General features: G+C 36.9%; 1 protein-coding gene across 3 annotated transcripts in view; it reads left to right on the forward strand.

Moving 5' to 3' along the window:
- The window catches only part of LOC105220122 (uncharacterized), a 28,372-nt gene that overhangs the window by 8,093 nt on the left and 1,744 nt on the right, over positions 1–18,535 (forward strand). For 2 of the 3 annotated variants that reach the window (XM_054228613.1, XM_054228661.1), the window contains 5 exons: positions 3,887–4,247; positions 4,305–6,009; positions 15,002–16,204; positions 16,310–16,390; positions 16,484–16,659. In XM_054228613.1, the coding sequence (XP_054084588.1) occupies positions 3,887–4,247; positions 4,305–6,009; positions 15,002–16,204; positions 16,310–16,390; positions 16,484–16,659 (3,526 nt within the window). The remainder of the gene's footprint in view (positions 1–3,886; positions 4,248–4,304; positions 6,010–15,001; positions 16,205–16,309; positions 16,391–16,483; positions 16,660–18,535) is intronic. The other variant, XM_054228637.1, reaches the window with a different exon arrangement.

Raw genomic sequence — 18,535 nt, forward strand, 5'->3', positions numbered from 1 at the left:
GAATTTCATACAACCAGATCAAAAAGTCCATAAATTGTTGTTTCTATTTAAACGTAAACAAAAATTGTGTACTTGAAGAAATGTGTGATATAGAGTTCGATGACCAAGATTAGTTCAATAAAGATAAAGAAGACATATTGTAGAGCTTACAGTGCAATGATTCTGTGAAAGCTACGGAAGCTAATATATAATCTATACTAATATTATAAAGCTGAAGAGTTTGTTTGTTTGAACGCGCTAATCTCCGAAACTACTGGTTCGAATTTAATAATTATTTTTGTGTTGGATAGTCCATTTATCGAGGAAGGCTATAGGCTATATAGCATCACGACCAATAGGAGCGAAGAAACAGTGGTAAATATGTAAAAAACGGGATTTTGGCAACAATTCGATCTCAAAATGGCATTACGTTGGCTCTCGCATCTACTGGAATTGCAGCAACGCTACTTGAAGTTGGAAGAACGGCACATACGACACTGTGGCTTCAGTTAAACATGCAAATCTATGAAACATATGTATATGAATTTTCTAGAAGCACTTGACAGAACAATGAAAGATCTGTGGAATAATAATCATCGCTTTGGTGGCGTAATGATACTGGCGGCACGCGAAAACCATATGATTGACCATGAATATGCGTGTGTCCCTGCAACAGGATAGCACCGCAGAAGATCTGCAAAGAACTGGGCAAATTCCGGTTAATACTTCTAATGGTTTGATATCAATTCGAACTTTAGCCAAATTTATCGTAACTACGATTGGTTGAGTGCACGCAGATTTTTAACTGTCAGAAATACCGATGTCGATGACTTAATCTATACGACTTAAAATCAACTTCCGGGATATTTGTGTTCATACACATGGATCGATCATGTTGAAAATGAAGACGAAGCTGTGAATTATCCAGTGAAATTTCTAAATTCTTTGTCATTATAATGCTTTGTCATTTATTATGCTTCGCAATCTTCAAGCAGCTATCGAATAATGTAATAGTTGCAAGAATTTTTTAAAGGGACTTACTAGGGGGCAGAATGCTTGATTTTCGAATTTCTTTGAGTTCCAACGATTTGCCATTTCAGTTCAAACGTATTCAGTTTCCAATGAGACTTGCATTTGGGATGACAATCAACAGGTCTCAAAGACAGTCGCTGGAGGTGTGTGGCATAAATTTCATTCCCGAGTTGAAAAATCATCTTCTCTGTACATTTACGCACCGGAACAGAAAACAAAAAATATTGTTTATTAAGCTGCGTTACATTGAAAAAAAAAATTAGAAAAACCGCAAATAAATGTTTTCCAACACTATACAAATTCAACTTTGTTTTCAAAACAAATAATTTCACGCAGTGCAACGACTGCGGAGTCAACTAGTATATTCATAAATATATAAACAGGTATGAGAATGCAGTGAAGACCATATACATTTATATTATTACCGGCTTTATAAAATGAAATTACAGATGAATACCTTCAGCAAAAACGTCTAGAAGCTACTTCGGATCTTGTGAAAGGTGCAAAGATAAAAAAGATGAATACAACAGAGAAGCGTAAAGCAATTAACATGGAACCTTTGGACACTTTTCTCTTCATTAAAACAAACGAAACTGATTTCTTCCTTGATTAAATTTCATCTAGTGACGGATCGGAACCGGTTATTTTATACTTGCGTATTTGGTTTAATGTGTGTGAACTGGAGCTTCCTGGATTTCAAAGGGAGCTTTTACAATACTTTGTGAACAATGAAATATTCTTAGAACAATTACGTGTTTTAAGTACTAAACTGTTGCGAAAAAAATTTAAAGCATTATGGAAAAATATCGAAGAGGCTGGAACCAGTTGAAAAAAACTTCAGTGGTTCAGCAGCGGAAGACAAATAACGAATTTTTTGTAAATATTGTAGTTACATCCCTAAATGCAGTAGTACATAAGTTTGTGTAATATATAATATTAAAATAATGAAATTAATTTTTAATTATTTGAAATACTTATTTTATTTCAGGTGTTTAATTTTTTTTTTAATTCCAATTCCTTTAATTTTGTTTAAATGTTAACATGTTTTTGAATTTAATTGAACTGGCGAATGAAATAAGTGTTCGCCAGATTTTGACAGTTTAGGCGAAGCGAATTTTCCATATTCGCCAGTGACAATACCAAATATTCATTTTCGCCGGTTCCTTCGCTTATTTTTGGCGAATTCGCCAAGTGTTCTCCACTCACAATTCGAGCTGGCGAAATTCGACTGAAATTTCATTCGCTTCGCCAGTGACAATACCAGCCTGAGATTCCAATCGTCAGGCATGCTTTCTTCCGACCATATTTTGCAAAGAAGCTGATGCATGCACCTTATCAGTTCTTCGCCGCCGTATTTGAATAGCTCGGCCGGTAATCTATCGGCCCCCGCCGCTTTGTTGTTCTTCAGGCGGGTAATTGCTATTCGAATTTCTTCATGGTCGGGCAATGGAACATCTGTTTCATCGTCATCGATTGGGGAATCGGGTTCGCCATCTCCTGGTGTTGTACTTTCACTGCCATTCAGCAGGTCGGAGAAGTGTTCCCTCCATAATCCCAGTATGCTCTGGACATCGGTTACCAGATTACCACCTTGGTCTCTACAAGAGGCGAATGAGGCCAGCTTCTCAAGCATTTCGGCCTCTTTCGAAATCCAATTTTTTCGGCTGCAACTGTACGCAGTGAGTTTGAGATTCCGTTCAGCAGTTCCCTTATACCGAGATGCTGATAAGTGGTCTCAGAGAGCAGGAGTGCAAGTCGAGTAGAGTATATCGTGGCTGTCTGTTGCGATTGCAGCTTTTCGACGTCGAACCTTCCTTGTGTTTGTTGGCGGGCGTTTTTTGCTGCACAGAGGCGAGTGCGTATCTTTGCTGCTACTAGATAATGGCCCGAGTCTAAAATACAGGAGACATGTCTTCCGTCTATCACAACATGATCGATTTGATTACGCGTGTTTCGATCAGGAGACAGCCAAGTAGCTTGATGTATTTTCTTATGCTGGAGTCTGGTACTACAGACGACCATATTTCGGGCCCCAGCGAAGTCGATCATCCTCAGGCCGTTTGGCGATGTTTCGTCCTGGAGGCTGAATTTTCCGACTGTTGTGCCAAAGACATCTTCTTTACCCACCCTAGCGTTGAAATCGCCAAGGACGATTTTGACGTAATAGGGGAGTAACACTCAGTTCCTTTAGGCAATAACTACGCTAATCAGCGGCAGGAAGACGTCAGATTTATGAATACGGTGGTAGAAGCTTGAGTTTCCAACAGTTGTGGAACTTTCAATGGACATTTCTTTCCTCTTTTTTATGAATATATTTTTTCTGTCTGTCACGACGTACATTGTTTTATTTTATAAAGTTCTAAGATAATTCGTAAAATGGAAAAATCTTAAACATGTAATTTTAATAAATATCTTTTTAATATAGTCATTAGCAATTTGTTTGAAATCAGAACATTATTCATTACAACAATATAAAATGTGTTGTAACATGAGTAGTATTTGAATAAAGGTGATTTAACGGAGTTCGCCTTAGTTTTTTTTTTTAATATTTGTGTAGAATTATCTATTAAAATTGTATTTAAAAATAATTAAAATAGGGCAATAGTTTTCCGGTAAACGGACGATACAAAATTTGAAGAGCTGACTTTTTATTGATAATGTCGAATCAAAACATCAAATGAGTTGAGTTGAATACCTTAAGAGTCACAATGTCATTTCATCATAATTTATTTTGAGAATTACAAAACCCTATATTTTTATACAAAATCAAGATATAGAATTCAGCGGCTGAATGAAAATGTTTAATTTAATATATTATAAATTATAATTTTACGTTTTAAATATAGAAAGTACATTTTATTTGATGTTTTTAAAGGTTGATGGTTGTGAAATAAAACCAATATCTACGGAAGACACTTACTACGGAAATGAAGACATTTTGACGGATGGCAAAATGGTTAGCAAAGCTAACCAAAAAAGATTTAGTGTAATGCAGGCGATGGAAATGGATATATCAAAAGTACATGAAAATGAAGCACATTCAACAAATAAACTTATAAATGTTAGTAATAATGACGAAATCGAATTTATTACTAATAAATTTAACAACCAGCTCACAACAATTACATTTGAGTCGATAGAATCAGTAAACAATGCGGGTAGGAGATCAATGAATTTTGAGGAGTCTATGGACATTTCTATGCAAATGAATGAGCATATGGATATAAATTCTAAAAGTGAGTGGTTACGTTTCAAATATTGTTTATTCGTTATATTGTTGGCTCTATTTTCAGACAATTATTCTCATTTAAATTCTAAAGGAGAATTACAAATAACTGCAACAACAGAACCGATCGCTACAAAAGCGTGTGCTTCATCTGAAAATTTGTTCACGGGTACCATACTGAAAATAAAGGATAATCGGTTCCTATGCGCAAATACAATAGTTGAATCAGGTTCAGATGGTCAATATTCTAATAATAGCTCAATTTGTAACATAGAAGGTAAATCGGATATTAAAAATGATGAGAACAGTTCATTACGAAGCGTTAGTTACAACTCGCCTTTGTTTCCACCAATTAAAAGTAAGAAGCTTAATCTTCGCCAGTTGAATGCAGAAATTTGCGATGGAAAAATAGTCGTATTTCCAAATAAATTTAAACAACAGACTAGTCCTAATATTAATAATGTACTGAAAATGCATTTTAAAGATGAGGAATATATTAATGATATCTCAGAAGTTATAAATAATAAGAAAGATGTATCAGAATTTTTGGAATATGAAGATATGACGACAGACAATACAAGTTTTCTTGTGAGAGAAAAAGTAGGCGATGAGACGGTTTTTGGAAATGTCTCAAAACAAGCCGAACATGATGGTGGAAATACGTTTCCCACCAAAGAGGTCTTTTCGTCTTCAATAATAAAAGATATAAGTCTTGAAAGTATAAACAGAGATTTTCCGAACAACGTACAAAATATCAGCGGATTAAAACCTAGTAACTATATATTAAATGCCAAAAAATCGAATGCATCAAATAAAGATTTTAGAAGGTCGGTATATGATCCCTTAGATATGAGTTTGAATTTAACAAATATTCAAACCTTAAGAAATACTTCTCCCAAAAGAAGAGAGTCGGAAGATACTGAAACCTGTTACGAAACTAAAGATGTTACGGAACTTGATCTAACTCCGCAAAATAACAAAAATCTTTATAAACAGAGACATACTATATGTTTTAATGAAGATATAGCACCATTAAAATCTGACTTACACTCCTTGTCAGGGCTAGATAGCAATAAACTCGAATCGTCGCATAATATTAATTTGCAGGAAGACAATGATAATATTGAGTTAAAATGCACACCGATTTCGAAAGTTGCGAAGGTCAACAAAGCGGTTGTGATGCGACAGAAGGCCCTCGATTTTAGTGATGGTAGTAGCGATTCCTTAATATTAAATTTAAAAGAAGCTAGGGCTGCTTTATCTTCTAATTGTAAACGTAGAATTGAAGGTACTCCACATCGATCATTCTTAGAGTTTGTGCATTTAGAAAAAGAAGTTGAAAAGGATGATGAAATGTCGTTTGATAAAGGAATACAAGAGGAGTCCAATCCAAAATCACCGATTGAGCCATTTAAGGAAAATAAACAACAAAAGCCGCGACATGAAATTGAGTCTTCGCATAAATCATCGCATATTAACTTGTCAAGGTTTAATCTTATAGAAATTGATAATCTTAGTCGTATTTCAGTGGCATCCAGTCCTATTTCGGATTCATTTCTTTATAAACGGTCTACAGCAAATTTGACTCCAAATTTACCATTTCCTAAAAAAAGACAAACACTTCTGTTCAATGACTGTCCGATGGACGAATCTATAAACTGCTCCGAGCCTAAAAATATAAGTATTCGGAGTACCAATCAAGACATCCATAAAAAATGCACAGCACCCGAATCCATAGACACGGAAATGTACGCACTGAAACTAAAGGCTATGTAAGTATTCCTAATATTATATATGTATGTATGTATGTATATCTAAAAATAATTTCGTATTGCGCAACGTATGACTCTATTAGTATATCAAACTATTTGTATACTGATTTGTCTGGATCTAAACATAATAACATAACATTAAAATCTGTGGGTCGCGATTTTAAATATAACGGATTAAAATAAGCACCACAAATTTTCATAATAAGTAATTATTACTATCAATATAACCTACCACTAATCATAATATATATGGAATAGCAAAATGATATTAATCGGCAAACGCCGTATTGTCCTTTTAACTAACATTGAAGTATTGCCGAGGGGATTACTGAAAACAAGGCTACATATATGCGATTCTACATGTCAAATTGATGAGGAATGACTTTAGGTTTAAAGTACGCATCTCCAAAAATTTGAGGGATTCTAATCCTTTTAAGACAAATGTTATGGGGAGTTGATGAAAAGTATGGGCTAAATATATCGCAGAAGTCTGTAGGGAGACGTTTATATAGAGCATAACTTTTTTGGTACTTAAAACATAGGACCCTGTAAAAAAGCAAATCGATAATTTTTAGATTAAAACGTTGTGAACCGATGAAACGAACCAACCAGTAACACACGCAGGCAGAAAAATTAAAAAATGGGATGGAGTGGATCCAATTCGAATAAACGGTAAAATAATCTATATGAATATTTAGATACAGTTTGTCAAGAAACAGTTTACACATTGAAAATAAATACACATTTTCCCTTTCCGCAGCCAAATATATCCTTTTTTACTTCAGTTCAACTTTTTTTTTTGAATCAGGGATGGCTACATACAGTATTTAAAGAGTATTGATGCAAAGCATTGCAAAAACAAACCAAGGACAACAAAAAACAAAAATCATTCAATTATGTTATTATCAAGAAACACTTTACATACTTCGTTTTTTTTACCGTATTTTACCGTTACCTATTCTTCGTAAAGGCATGACAATGAATTTGTCACTTAGATATATCTATTTCATTTGAGGATCGCACAGCGACCTACGGCCTATTGTGCCCTCTCCTGTTTATCACAGAATACCATCCAGTCCTGTAGCTCTAAGAAAACTTAGCAACGCTGCAGGGCTGGTGGTCGCGATACTTTCTCTTTGGGGATATAGATTCTTGGTTTGCTTTTGCATGGCTTTCGCAGTTTTTTTGCATCAATTCTTTTTAAATACTGTATGTAACCATAATTCATTAAAAAAAATGTTGAACTGAAGTAAAAAGTAATAAATTTTGCTTCGGAAAGTGAAAAAGTGTACTCATTTTCAATGTGTAAACTGATTCTTGACAAACTATATATTAAGAAAAGAAATGGAACCGCAGGACTTGCAGAATAACGAACAAAGGAATAAATAAAATTTGGATTTACAGTGCAGAGCTCTGACCTTAATTCGATGGATAATATCTGGAGGTTGAAAATAATTTAAAGTGCTTTAAATTGCAAACGAAAAACACAAAAAAGATTAAATTTTGTGGCCTATTTTTGGGTTAAAAACTATATTTCAGGATCTACTCGACCTATTACAGTCAAATTTAGCGCATATCATTTTCCGAATATAATTTTCAGTGCCTGTGGCTAATTTTTCTTCGAAATTATCGGTGAATGTCTCAGATATAATAATAAAGTTTCACGAATATCTAAAAATGTTTCCACCCCTTTGAGTCTTGCAAATTGCGTGAGTACGAAATGTTCTTTCCGACCTTGCATGTTTAATATGAAATGTATTTGATATTTATCCAAAAAAAGATGAAACCTGGTTATAGGCCTTAGATTAGAAAGAAATACGGTGTCATAAGTATTATGGACTTTCACAAGCCAAAACCAAATTATTCCTGTGTGTTTTAAACTTATACTATATGTATATATTAAGAACATCTGATATACAGTGGAACTTCCATAACTCTAACTTCTATAATTCGAAGATCTCTATAACTGGAACTTTTGAATTGGCAATAGCGTTTAGAAATCAAATTTTATACAAATTTCCTTCTATAACTTGAACTTCTATAAATCGAAGTTCTCCATAACTCTAACTCTTGAATTGGCAATAGAAGTCAAATTTCATAAACATTTTCTTCCATAAATCGAACTTTTCGACCAGGGCATAATACAAACTTAAAATTGTTACTATCGAGTCAGAATTTTAAAATAGTCTCTCTATATCGTATGGAGGTGAACAAAAAATATGATATTGCCCTTATGGATTGCATAATTCATATAACAAAGGCATGGGATACATACGTTAAAAGCCAAAAAATAGCAATTGTTTGTTGCAGACAAAATTACAGAATACATGTTTTAACGTATATATATCTTTATGCGAAGTAAATATGTAAATAAAATTGTTAAAAATATATATTTTACCGCTTTTTGAAAAATTGTATGTTTTAATGAATAGTCTCTTTAACTCGATGTTTTTTGTGGATTATAGTGATTCGATGTTCGTAAATAGTATTTAAAGAAATAAAAACATCTATACATACATGTAACCAAATTATTGTATGTATGTGATTGGCGTTGCAACCGTTTAGCCGGTTATAGCCGAATCGACGATAGTGCGCCACCTGTCTCTCTCCTTTGCAGTTCGGCGCCAGTTGGAGATCCCATGTGTAACCAGGTCGCTCTCCACCTGGTCCCTCCAACGGAGTGGAGGCCTTCCCCTTCCTCGGCTTCCTCCGGCGGGTACTGCATCGAACACTTTCAGGGCTGGAGTGTTTTCGTCCATTCGGACAACATGACCTAGCCAGCGTAGCCGCTGTCTTTTTATTCGCTGAACTATGTCAATGTCGTCGTATAACTCGTACAGCTCATCGTTCCATCGTCTGCGGTATTCGCCGTTGCCAATGTTCTGAGGACCATAAATCTTGCGCAAAATTTTCCTCTCGAAAACTCCTAGTGTCGTCTCATCTGATGTTGACATCGTCCAAGCTTCTGCACCGTAAAGCAGGACGGGAATGATAAGTGACTTGTAGAGCTTGATTTTGGTTCGTCGAGAGAGGACTTTACTGTTCAATTGCCTACTCAGTCCAAAGTAGCACCTGTTGGCAAGAGTTATTCTGCGCTGGATTTCGAGGCTGACATTGTTCGTGTTGTTGATGCTGGTTCCCAGGTATACGAAATTATCTACGACCTCGAAGTTATGACTGTCAACAGTGACGTGGGAGCCAAGACGCGAATGCGCCGACTGTTTGTTTGATGACAGGAGATATTTCGTCTTGTCCTCATTCACCTCCAGACCCATTCGCTTCGCCTCCTTATCCATGCGGGAAAAAGCAGAACAAACGGCGCGGTTGTTGCTTCCGATGATATCAATATCATCGGCGTACGCCAGGAGCTGTACACTCTTGTAGAAGATTGAACCTTCTCGGTTTAGCTCTGCAGCTCTTATAATTTTTTCCAGCATCAGGTTAAAGAAGTCGCACGATAGTGAGTCACCTTGTCTGAAACCTCGTTTGGTATCGAACGGCTCGGAGAGGTCCTTCCCAATCATGACGGAGCTTTTGGTGTTGCTCAACGTCAATTTACACAGCCGTATTAGTTTTGCGGGGATACCAAATTCAGACATCGCGGCGTAAAGGCAACTCCTTTTCGTGCTGTCGAAAGCAGCTTTAAAATCGACAAAAAGGTGGTGTGTGTCGATCCTCTTTTCTCGGGTCTTTTCCAAGATTTGGCGCATGGTGAATATCTGGTCAGTTGTCGATTTTCCAGGTCTAAAGCCACACTGATAAGGTCCAATCAGTTTGTTGACGGTGGGCTTTAGTCTTTCACACAATACGCTCGATAGAACCTTGTATGCGATATTTAGGAGGCTGATCCCACGGTAATTGGCGCAGATTGTGGGATCTCCCTTTTTATGGATTGGGCAGAGCACACTGAGATTCCAATCGTCAGGCATGCTTTCTTCCGACCATATTCTGCAAAGAAGCTGATGCATGCACCTTATCAGTTCTTCGCCGCCGTATTTGAATAGTTCTGCCGGTAATCTATCGGCCCCCGCTGCTTTGTTGGTCTTCAAGCGGGTAATTGCTATTCGAATTTCTGCATGGTCGGGTAATGGAACATCTGTTCCATCGTCATCGATTGGGGGATCGGGTTCGCCATCTCCTGGTGTTGTACTCTCACTGCCATTCAGCAGGTCGGAGAAGTGTTCCCTCCATAATCCCAGTATGCCCTGGACATCGGTTACCAGATTACCACCTTGGTCTCTACATGAGGATGCTCCGGTCTTGAAACCTTCGTTAAGTCGCTTCATTTTTTCATAAAATTTTCGAGCATTCCCTCTGTCTGCCAGCTTCTCAAGCTCTTCGTACTCACGCATTTCGGCCTCTTTCTTTTTTTGTCTGCAAATGCGTCTCGCTTCCCTCTTCAGCTCTCGGTATCTATCCCATCCCGCACGTGTTGTGGTCGTTTGCAATGTTGCGAGGTAGGCAGTCTGTTTTCTCTCCGCTGCGAGACGGCACTCCTCATCGTACCAGCTTGTTTTTTGTCGTTGCCGAAAACCAATTGTTTCGGCTGCAGCGGTACGCAGTGAGTTTGAGATGCCGTTCCACAGTTCCCTTATACCGAGATGCTGATGAGTGCTCTCAGAGAGCAGGAGTGCAAGTCGAGTAGAGTATTTCGTGGCTGTCTGTTGCGATTGCAGCTTTTCGACGTCGAACCTTCCTTGTGTTTGTTGACGGGCATTCTTTGCTGCACAGAGGCGGGTGCGTATCTTCGCTGCGACCAGATAATGGTCCGAGTCTATATTTGGTCCTCGGAGCGTACGCACGTCTAAAACACAGGAGACATGTCTTCCGTCTAAAAACTTATTAAAACTTAATTTTATGCCATAGAAAATATCTATATGTGCAAAATTATATTTTTTAGTTAAGTATTAACTTTTAAATAGGTAAAGAAACTTGAATGAAATGTTTTCGATCTTTTAATATGAAATCGAGTCCTCATTCTTGTTTGTCAACACTTTTAGCCGATTTGTTATTGAATTGGCAAACTTGTGTAGTACTAACACGTCTATCTTCGCCCATTCCTCCTCAATGAATTGTCCCATAAATCCTGTAGTGGATTCAGATCAGGGGGATACTCTATAAGGTGTTACGAAAGATAATTGCGTTGCGAAGGGAAATCGGTACTCTATAATACTAAAAATTAAAATTAATATGAATTGTAGAAAATATTTATTGCAATGATTTTTTGGTCACATATTTTCAAAAAAGTTTACATTACTGCAAGAAAAAATGAGATTGTAAACAAATTCAAAAACAGAAATGTCAAACACGTAAGGAAAGGGGCAATGGAAATTGTTTCAAGTGTTGGTAAAACTTTATTACGATTGAAGAACACGGTAAGAAATTGTTTTATATACGGTATGTACAATGAAGGACGAATCCCCACCAGAATTATGGGCACCTGTAATAGCTCGCCTTATATTGCAATCGCTAGCGGTGGTCTGATAAATAGCATAACCTGGCGACCTATGCTAACTATCGCATCAGACCATCTGTCTATAATTGTCTCGATCGAAAAACCTCCTGACTTTATTTCTGTGGACAACCGTACCTTCGTTAACTTCAAAAAAACTAACTGGGCTTCACAGAATTTACCGAGAGCACCTTCAACGCACTGCTCAGAGATAAAGAGATGTACAACTCTCATATCACTGGAAGTGAGAGCGCAATTGTAAACGTCAAAACCACCTAAACTTTGACAGTTTGTCGAGATGAGGAGGTTTTGACGTTTCGCAATTGGGAAACTGGAAAGGCCAGATTGAAATGTTGCCAAAAAAATAATGCGATGGAGACATTTTTAGCCGCCTTGCAAGATCACTAATAAGAACTTAAAACAATAAATATCAATGAAAACGCGTAATTTAAAAGTGGTTTAAGAATATTTTTGTGAATTGCAGCATCGGGAAACTAATTTTTCATGGAAAATTATAAAAGAAATTGATTTATTTTCAGTTGACACTTAATAATTGACCATATTTATTACTGAAACTTCGAAAACCGGCTATTTTAATATACCATTTTATCGCTAAATGAAATTGAAATAAGTTATTTTATATTAAACATTCAGTATATAATAATTTTTAACCATAATAAATGTTGGGTATTTTTATTTAAATGCCCAAAAATTAGTATTTTGTCTGATCTGGTAATAATGCAAAATGTTATAAAAAACGCAAATTTTGAGGTGCTCTCACACTGGAATAAGTTGGACATCCCTTTATCCCTGGCACTGCTCATTCCTACGGACGTATACGTTGGTGAACGTCAATTCCGCAAGGCAACCGCAGCTGCTACTGCTCGCTTCATTCCTGCTGGACGCATTGCGGATATCCGCCCCAACTTCCCAGCTGAAGCAGCAGTTTTAACCAACGAACGCGATGCCTTACGCCGTGTCGATCCTTGTGATCCCCGTATAAGGGATCTCAATTTGGAGATTCGACGAACGGTAAATCAATACAAGTGGACGAAATGGGCAGAGCACCTGAAGTCTTGTAAGCTCTGGACTACTGTCAAATCCCTATCCAACCCGAGAAGGCATGATGACCGAGTTGAAATTCAATTTGCTGGTCATGCCTCCTCGGACCCAAAAAAGTGCGCGAGCTATTTTAGCCGGCAATTTACACTGCACCCTTCGGTGGATAAGGCGAAAAGATGTGTTACCCGGAGATTGCGCAAAATGCCAAAAGACTGCGCACCACTTACCTTCATCAGCGGCGAGGTTGCAGATGTCATTAAAAAGGCCAAATCGTCCAAATCCATTGGCCCAGACGATATAAACTATGCTGATGATTAAACACCTTGGCTCGGCGGGTGTAAACTACCTCACAAAGGTTCTCAATCTGTCTATGATCACTCTTAACATCCCCGATTCGTGGAAAACCGGAATAGTGGGCCCACTACTGAAACCAGGGAAACCAGCCAACCAAGGGGAGTCTTATCGTTCGTTAACTATCCTTTCCCCAGTAGTGAAGACACTTGAAGCCTTGTTACTCCCGACTTTCACTCACCACCTGAGCCTAGCGCAGCACCAACATGGTTTCCGTAAAGTGTGGTACTATGCAGCATTTAGCGTCATAAACGCCCAGATAACTAATGGTCTAAATCAAAAACCTCCCTGCAAGAGGACGGTCCTAGTAGCTCTTGACTTGTCAAAAGCTTTTGACACAGTCTGTCACACTAAGCTACTAGACGATGTCGAACAATCTCCGCTACCTCCAGGGCTGAAGAGGTGGACTATAAATTACCTGTGCGGTCGTCAGTCATGCGTAATGTTTCGAGGGCAAACATCTATGTAAAGAAGAATTAAACAAGGGTTACCTCGGTGGTGTACTTTCCCCGTTATTTTTTAACTTCTATATTTCGACACTCCCTCACTGACTCCTTACGCTGATGACTGTACGATATTGACGTCGAGCAATGGAATCGATGACATGTGTTCGAAAGTAAACAACTACCTCCTCGACCTTTATCGCTTCTTCACTGCTAGAAGCCTAACACTCTCCCCTACCAAATCCACAGCGACCTTATTCACTAATTGGACGAAGGAGTACTGTCTAGACCTGAATATTTCAGTCGATGCCATTAAAATTCCGACAGTCAATAATCCCAAAATTTTGGTTGTTACATTGGATAGCCTGTACTCATTCACTCCCCACACGACCGCGACTGTAACCAAGGTACAGAGACGCAACAAAATCATCAAGTCGCTAGCAGGCAGCACCTGGGTTAAAGACAGGGAAACGTTGTTGGCAACTTACCAGGCAATCGGCCGGCCGGTCCATAATTACGCAGCCCCGATATGGTCGCCTGGTTGCAGTAGGACGCAGATGGGGAAGCTTCAGACATGTCAAAATACCGCCCTCCGAACAGCCACAGGTTGCATGAGCATAGTATAATGCTTACTAAGCAGTTCCTGTTGGGATGCTTTCGCAGAAATCACTTAAAAGACTATACCGACAGGACTTCGCACGCGACAAACTATAGACAAGCACTGAACGCCATTCACGGAGGAGCTATTAACACCTTCATTGACTCCCTACCCGTGAATAGCGTAGTTGGAGAAACATCACCCACCATTGCAGACACCGAGCTCGAGTTGCCTCGCGAAACTAGAGTGACCCTTGCGCAACTTCGTTCTGGATATTGTAGAAGACTAAACTCCTACCTATCCAGAATAGACCCTGACATACTCAACATATGTCCTGCATGAAAAGAGTCCCCGCATGACACTAACCACCTCTTTGCATGCCCCCTTAACCCTACTCATCTAACACCCCTTTCCCATCGAACAGCTCGTTTCCTGGGCTTCTCGTTAGATAACTTCAACAACAATTAGGCTAGGCTTGTCGTTTCAGGCAGGACTGGGTAACCGCTATAACAACAACAACGGCCATCTGAGCCATCTATTGAATGTTTTCTCATCACTAAATATAAAATTTTGAACCTATACTTCTTAAAATTATTATTTTTCGAAAAGGATACATGTGTTTTTATGGCGATCTAATCAGCGCGGTTTAGACACTTGGAATTCATATTTAAGATTTAAGTTGCTCTCAAAAATTTGTTGTATACGTTGTCTTGACACTGGTAGACCTAATTCCGCTTTGATTTTACAGCAACTCATCATGTCCCGTGTTGCCAATTCACGAAATAGCCATTTCGTACGTTCATTTATCGAAGATTTTGGTCCAGTACTGTTTCGTATGGTTTTTCGATGCCATATTACTTCAACAGTAATTACATAAATGAGTAAAGTGTCGACTTTTTGTGCGGTAAACAGAAATAAAGCATTAATAAACATAACTGCATACTGAGAATTAAGCTACTGTTTTTTTTTTTAAGAATTACGAGAATTTTTTTTTTGCACATATGTCAATTTTACTGAGGTTCCATGAAAAAATTTTAATTTTGACTTTGTAGTAATTGGAAAACATTTACTATCTTTTTGTTTTAGAAAAACTGATGAGCCAAACAAAACTAAGACATCTGTCGAAGATATCGCATTAGTAGAAGATACTATAAAACAAACACAATTAAAAATTGAAGTTTCTCAGGTTCTTAAATGTCAAAATAAAACCGATAGTCCTAGTCTGAATACATTCCAGTCTACTATTCCTAAAACCTACAATTGTGATGCAAAGGAGCGAAAATCTATTACAGTACAACAGACAGATACAAGTAAAGGAGGGGATTCTACAGTGATGGAAGTTTCTTTAAATACAATTCAACTTCCTAGGAGAGCGCCAACAAAACTCGAGGATCGGAATTCATGTATGAAACTTCCATCTGCTTCTGAAACATCAGATAATCTTGTAATTGGGAATGAAATTTTTAAGAATTTTGAAAACGTATTTGAAGATAACCCAATAACAATATCTGATGTATCTGTACATTATTTAGCACAACGGAAGTCATTTATTATTAATAGGCTTGGAGATGATGTTAGCAATGATTACTTAACAGATTCAAATAAAGCAGCTGTTTTTAACAAACAGTTTATAAATTTAGAACGTGAAAATTCTCCTTTATGTATTCCCGAAATGGATGATATTGACAAAACTCGCTTAAGCCTAGTTGAAACGCTCATTTCTGAAAATGCTGGAAATGACGAAAAGAACGAACTCTCCGCGAATCAATCAATTGGCGAATTGGTAGATATTGGCAAAACACGCTTAAGTCTAGTTGAAACGCTCATTTCTGAAAATGCCGAAGAGAACCAGCTCTCTGCAAATCAATCAATCGAAGAACTGGTAGTAGAGCATAATTGTGACACCAATCGACAAATTCCTGTAGAAAATTGTCCTCTATTGCTAAAGGAAAATGAGACAAAAATGATTACGAATAAAAATCATATCACATTGTGTCGTCGATGTAAACATAGTCGGGAGTCGTTTTCTTCTGGAAGTATTTCAATCACTACTGAGTCATTTGCATTGCCTTCTATGTCTTCATCCCCATCCATTGGCTTAGAACGCTTAGAGAGACTCCGCAAACTTCCGAAATTGAAAGATGTCCATGAATATTGGCGAAGAAGATCGTTGGAAAAAAATGATTCAAATTTATCGAATTCATTGGGCTTTAGCTTTGATTCAGAATATGAAAAAACTTCGGATCCTTTTAGAGAAATTCTAAACCTTAATAATTGCGTCTTTAAAAGGTAAGAATGTATAATATGAAGTAATATTTTTAACGTATTCAAGATGTAAGAATGTATGGATCAATATTTTTAATCATTTTTATTTTAACATATTAAAATTTCCAGAATAGAGAACCAGCTCAGTGAACTACATTTTGAAGCATTACAAACTGATATTTTCTTTAAGAATCTAAATAAGATGATTAGGTAACGCATTTAAATATTTTTAATCCGTACAACGTTCTTATTACTTCAGTTAATATCTTAAATGTATCAACGTGTTATTGTTAATATTTGCAGCGAAATATTACCGAATTGGGTGTTTAACTATCAAACAAGGGCAAGGAAGATAATTACATTTGTTCACAAAAGATTTCTCTCTTTTTGTCTTGAATTCGTATACTACGACGACGGACAGCTTGGAAATCAAATTTCGATACAAGACGTTTATTTACGGAGCAGTCGAGTGTCATCAAGTACGTTTATCTATCTAATATATATATATATATATATATAAACAAGTAAGGAAAGTCTAAGTTCGGGTGTAACCGAAAATTTTATATTCTCACAATTTATATATTTAATTTTATTAATATAACAAAAAAAGCCATAAAATAAACAAATGAACTGAAGACTCGCAGTAGTCAAAAGTATTTACATACGGCGATTTAGCCTTTATCCTTGGATTTGGTTTGAGCAAGAGTAGTCATTGGATTCTATTGCATTCATAACAACCTAACTCAGCCTTAAAAATTTAAAAATTGGTAAAAAAAAAATGGCGAAAACAAAGGAATTATCGATTATAACTAGATTGGAGACTGTTACTAAGTTTAAGACTCGGGTTTCGGCTTCGGAGTTAGTAAAACTTTATAGAATTTAAAGGAATACTGTTTATAATGTTATTAAAAAGAAGGACACGAAATATTACAAGGGCAATTTAAAGATAACTTGGCGGAAACCTGTGATAACTCGAAGAGAATGCAGAAGATTAGTAGGAACTGTCATACAAAATCCCACAATTAGTCCTGTTAATATTGCAGCAGCATCGAATCAGCACATTGCATGAACAGTCAATGATGCTATACTGTTAAGGACATTTAAAAATAGTAACATAAATACCAACGTGTGCATAAAGTTGACCACTTCCGAAACCATGAAAGCTTTATTTCCGAAACCAAAAAAGCGATATGCCTCTCATTTGCCATTGATTGCATCCTAAAGCCTGTCGTGGGCAGATTTAGTTCCAGGGCTTCTTTAGTAAACGCTTTATGCATTTACCACGTGAAAAGAAGAGTAATGCAGTTTATACGCTAAATAGAGTCGGAGAGACATTATGATTCTTTGAAATTTTCCTTACTTCTGTTTTGAAGATTTAGTACTAATTTAGGGACCCTAAATCATGCGGATATATCAGAATTCACATGACCATGCCATTGTAGTGGTCCGTCGGCCTTTTCCAGCTATTGGCTACATTTTACAACAGGACAATGCTCCATTTCATAAAGGATCTTTACCTACAAAAGTTTTAAATAAAGCAAATCAAGTTGACCTCCGCCCAGCCCTGACCAAAACTTTAGTCCAAATATTTGGTCTTTAAAGTTGTTAAAGTTGTGTGTAAATACTTTTGACTACTGCGAGTCTGTAGTTCATTTGCTTATATCTCCGCCATATTTCTAGCTATTCGTGCCAAACTGACTTCATTCTCTCGGGAATAGATCAAGGCTTACTACAGCGGGTTTGACGTTTTTTGTTATAGACTGGTGTAAATTGGGATCATATTTAATTTGTACTGTACCCGAAAGGTTTTGCGTCATATATAGGGTTTTTTTATTTTAGCGTTTTAGTTATTTTATTTTATTAAAATGCCAGACAAAATTTAATGCGACGTGGCACCTCATGAATTTTAATGTGTCGCACGTTTTCGCCAGTCAACGTGTTAATGAACAAAGGAAAGAAGAAAATATTAAAATTTGTATTTGTGACAGATTTTTATTTTTTTGCCCTAATTTTTGGAAAAAATAGTTGTAATAAAAAAATCCTTCGTTCATTAACTAGATCAGTGGTCGGCAAACTTATACAATCAAACAATTTATTTTGTGAGAGTGTATGCGTGTTGAGAGCTACTCAACTGACCAAGTGTTATGTTCTACTGGTCCCGAACTTTCTTAGAACTAGTGAAATTAGGCCCAATACTGGTTTCCTAACAATCGTTTTTATAGTGTACGTTAGTTTTACACATACAATCAATTGTTAATACTGCTTAGAAATGTGTATGAAAATTTTTGCAAAAAAAAAAAATCGGTATTACCACTTCGAATTAACAACACAATTATTAATTATTATTAACATTTT

The sequence above is a fragment of the Zeugodacus cucurbitae genome, chromosome 2 (assembly GCF_028554725.1).
Source record: "Zeugodacus cucurbitae isolate PBARC_wt_2022May chromosome 2, idZeuCucr1.2, whole genome shotgun sequence".
Taxonomy (NCBI): Eukaryota; Metazoa; Arthropoda; class Insecta; order Diptera; family Tephritidae; genus Zeugodacus; species Zeugodacus cucurbitae.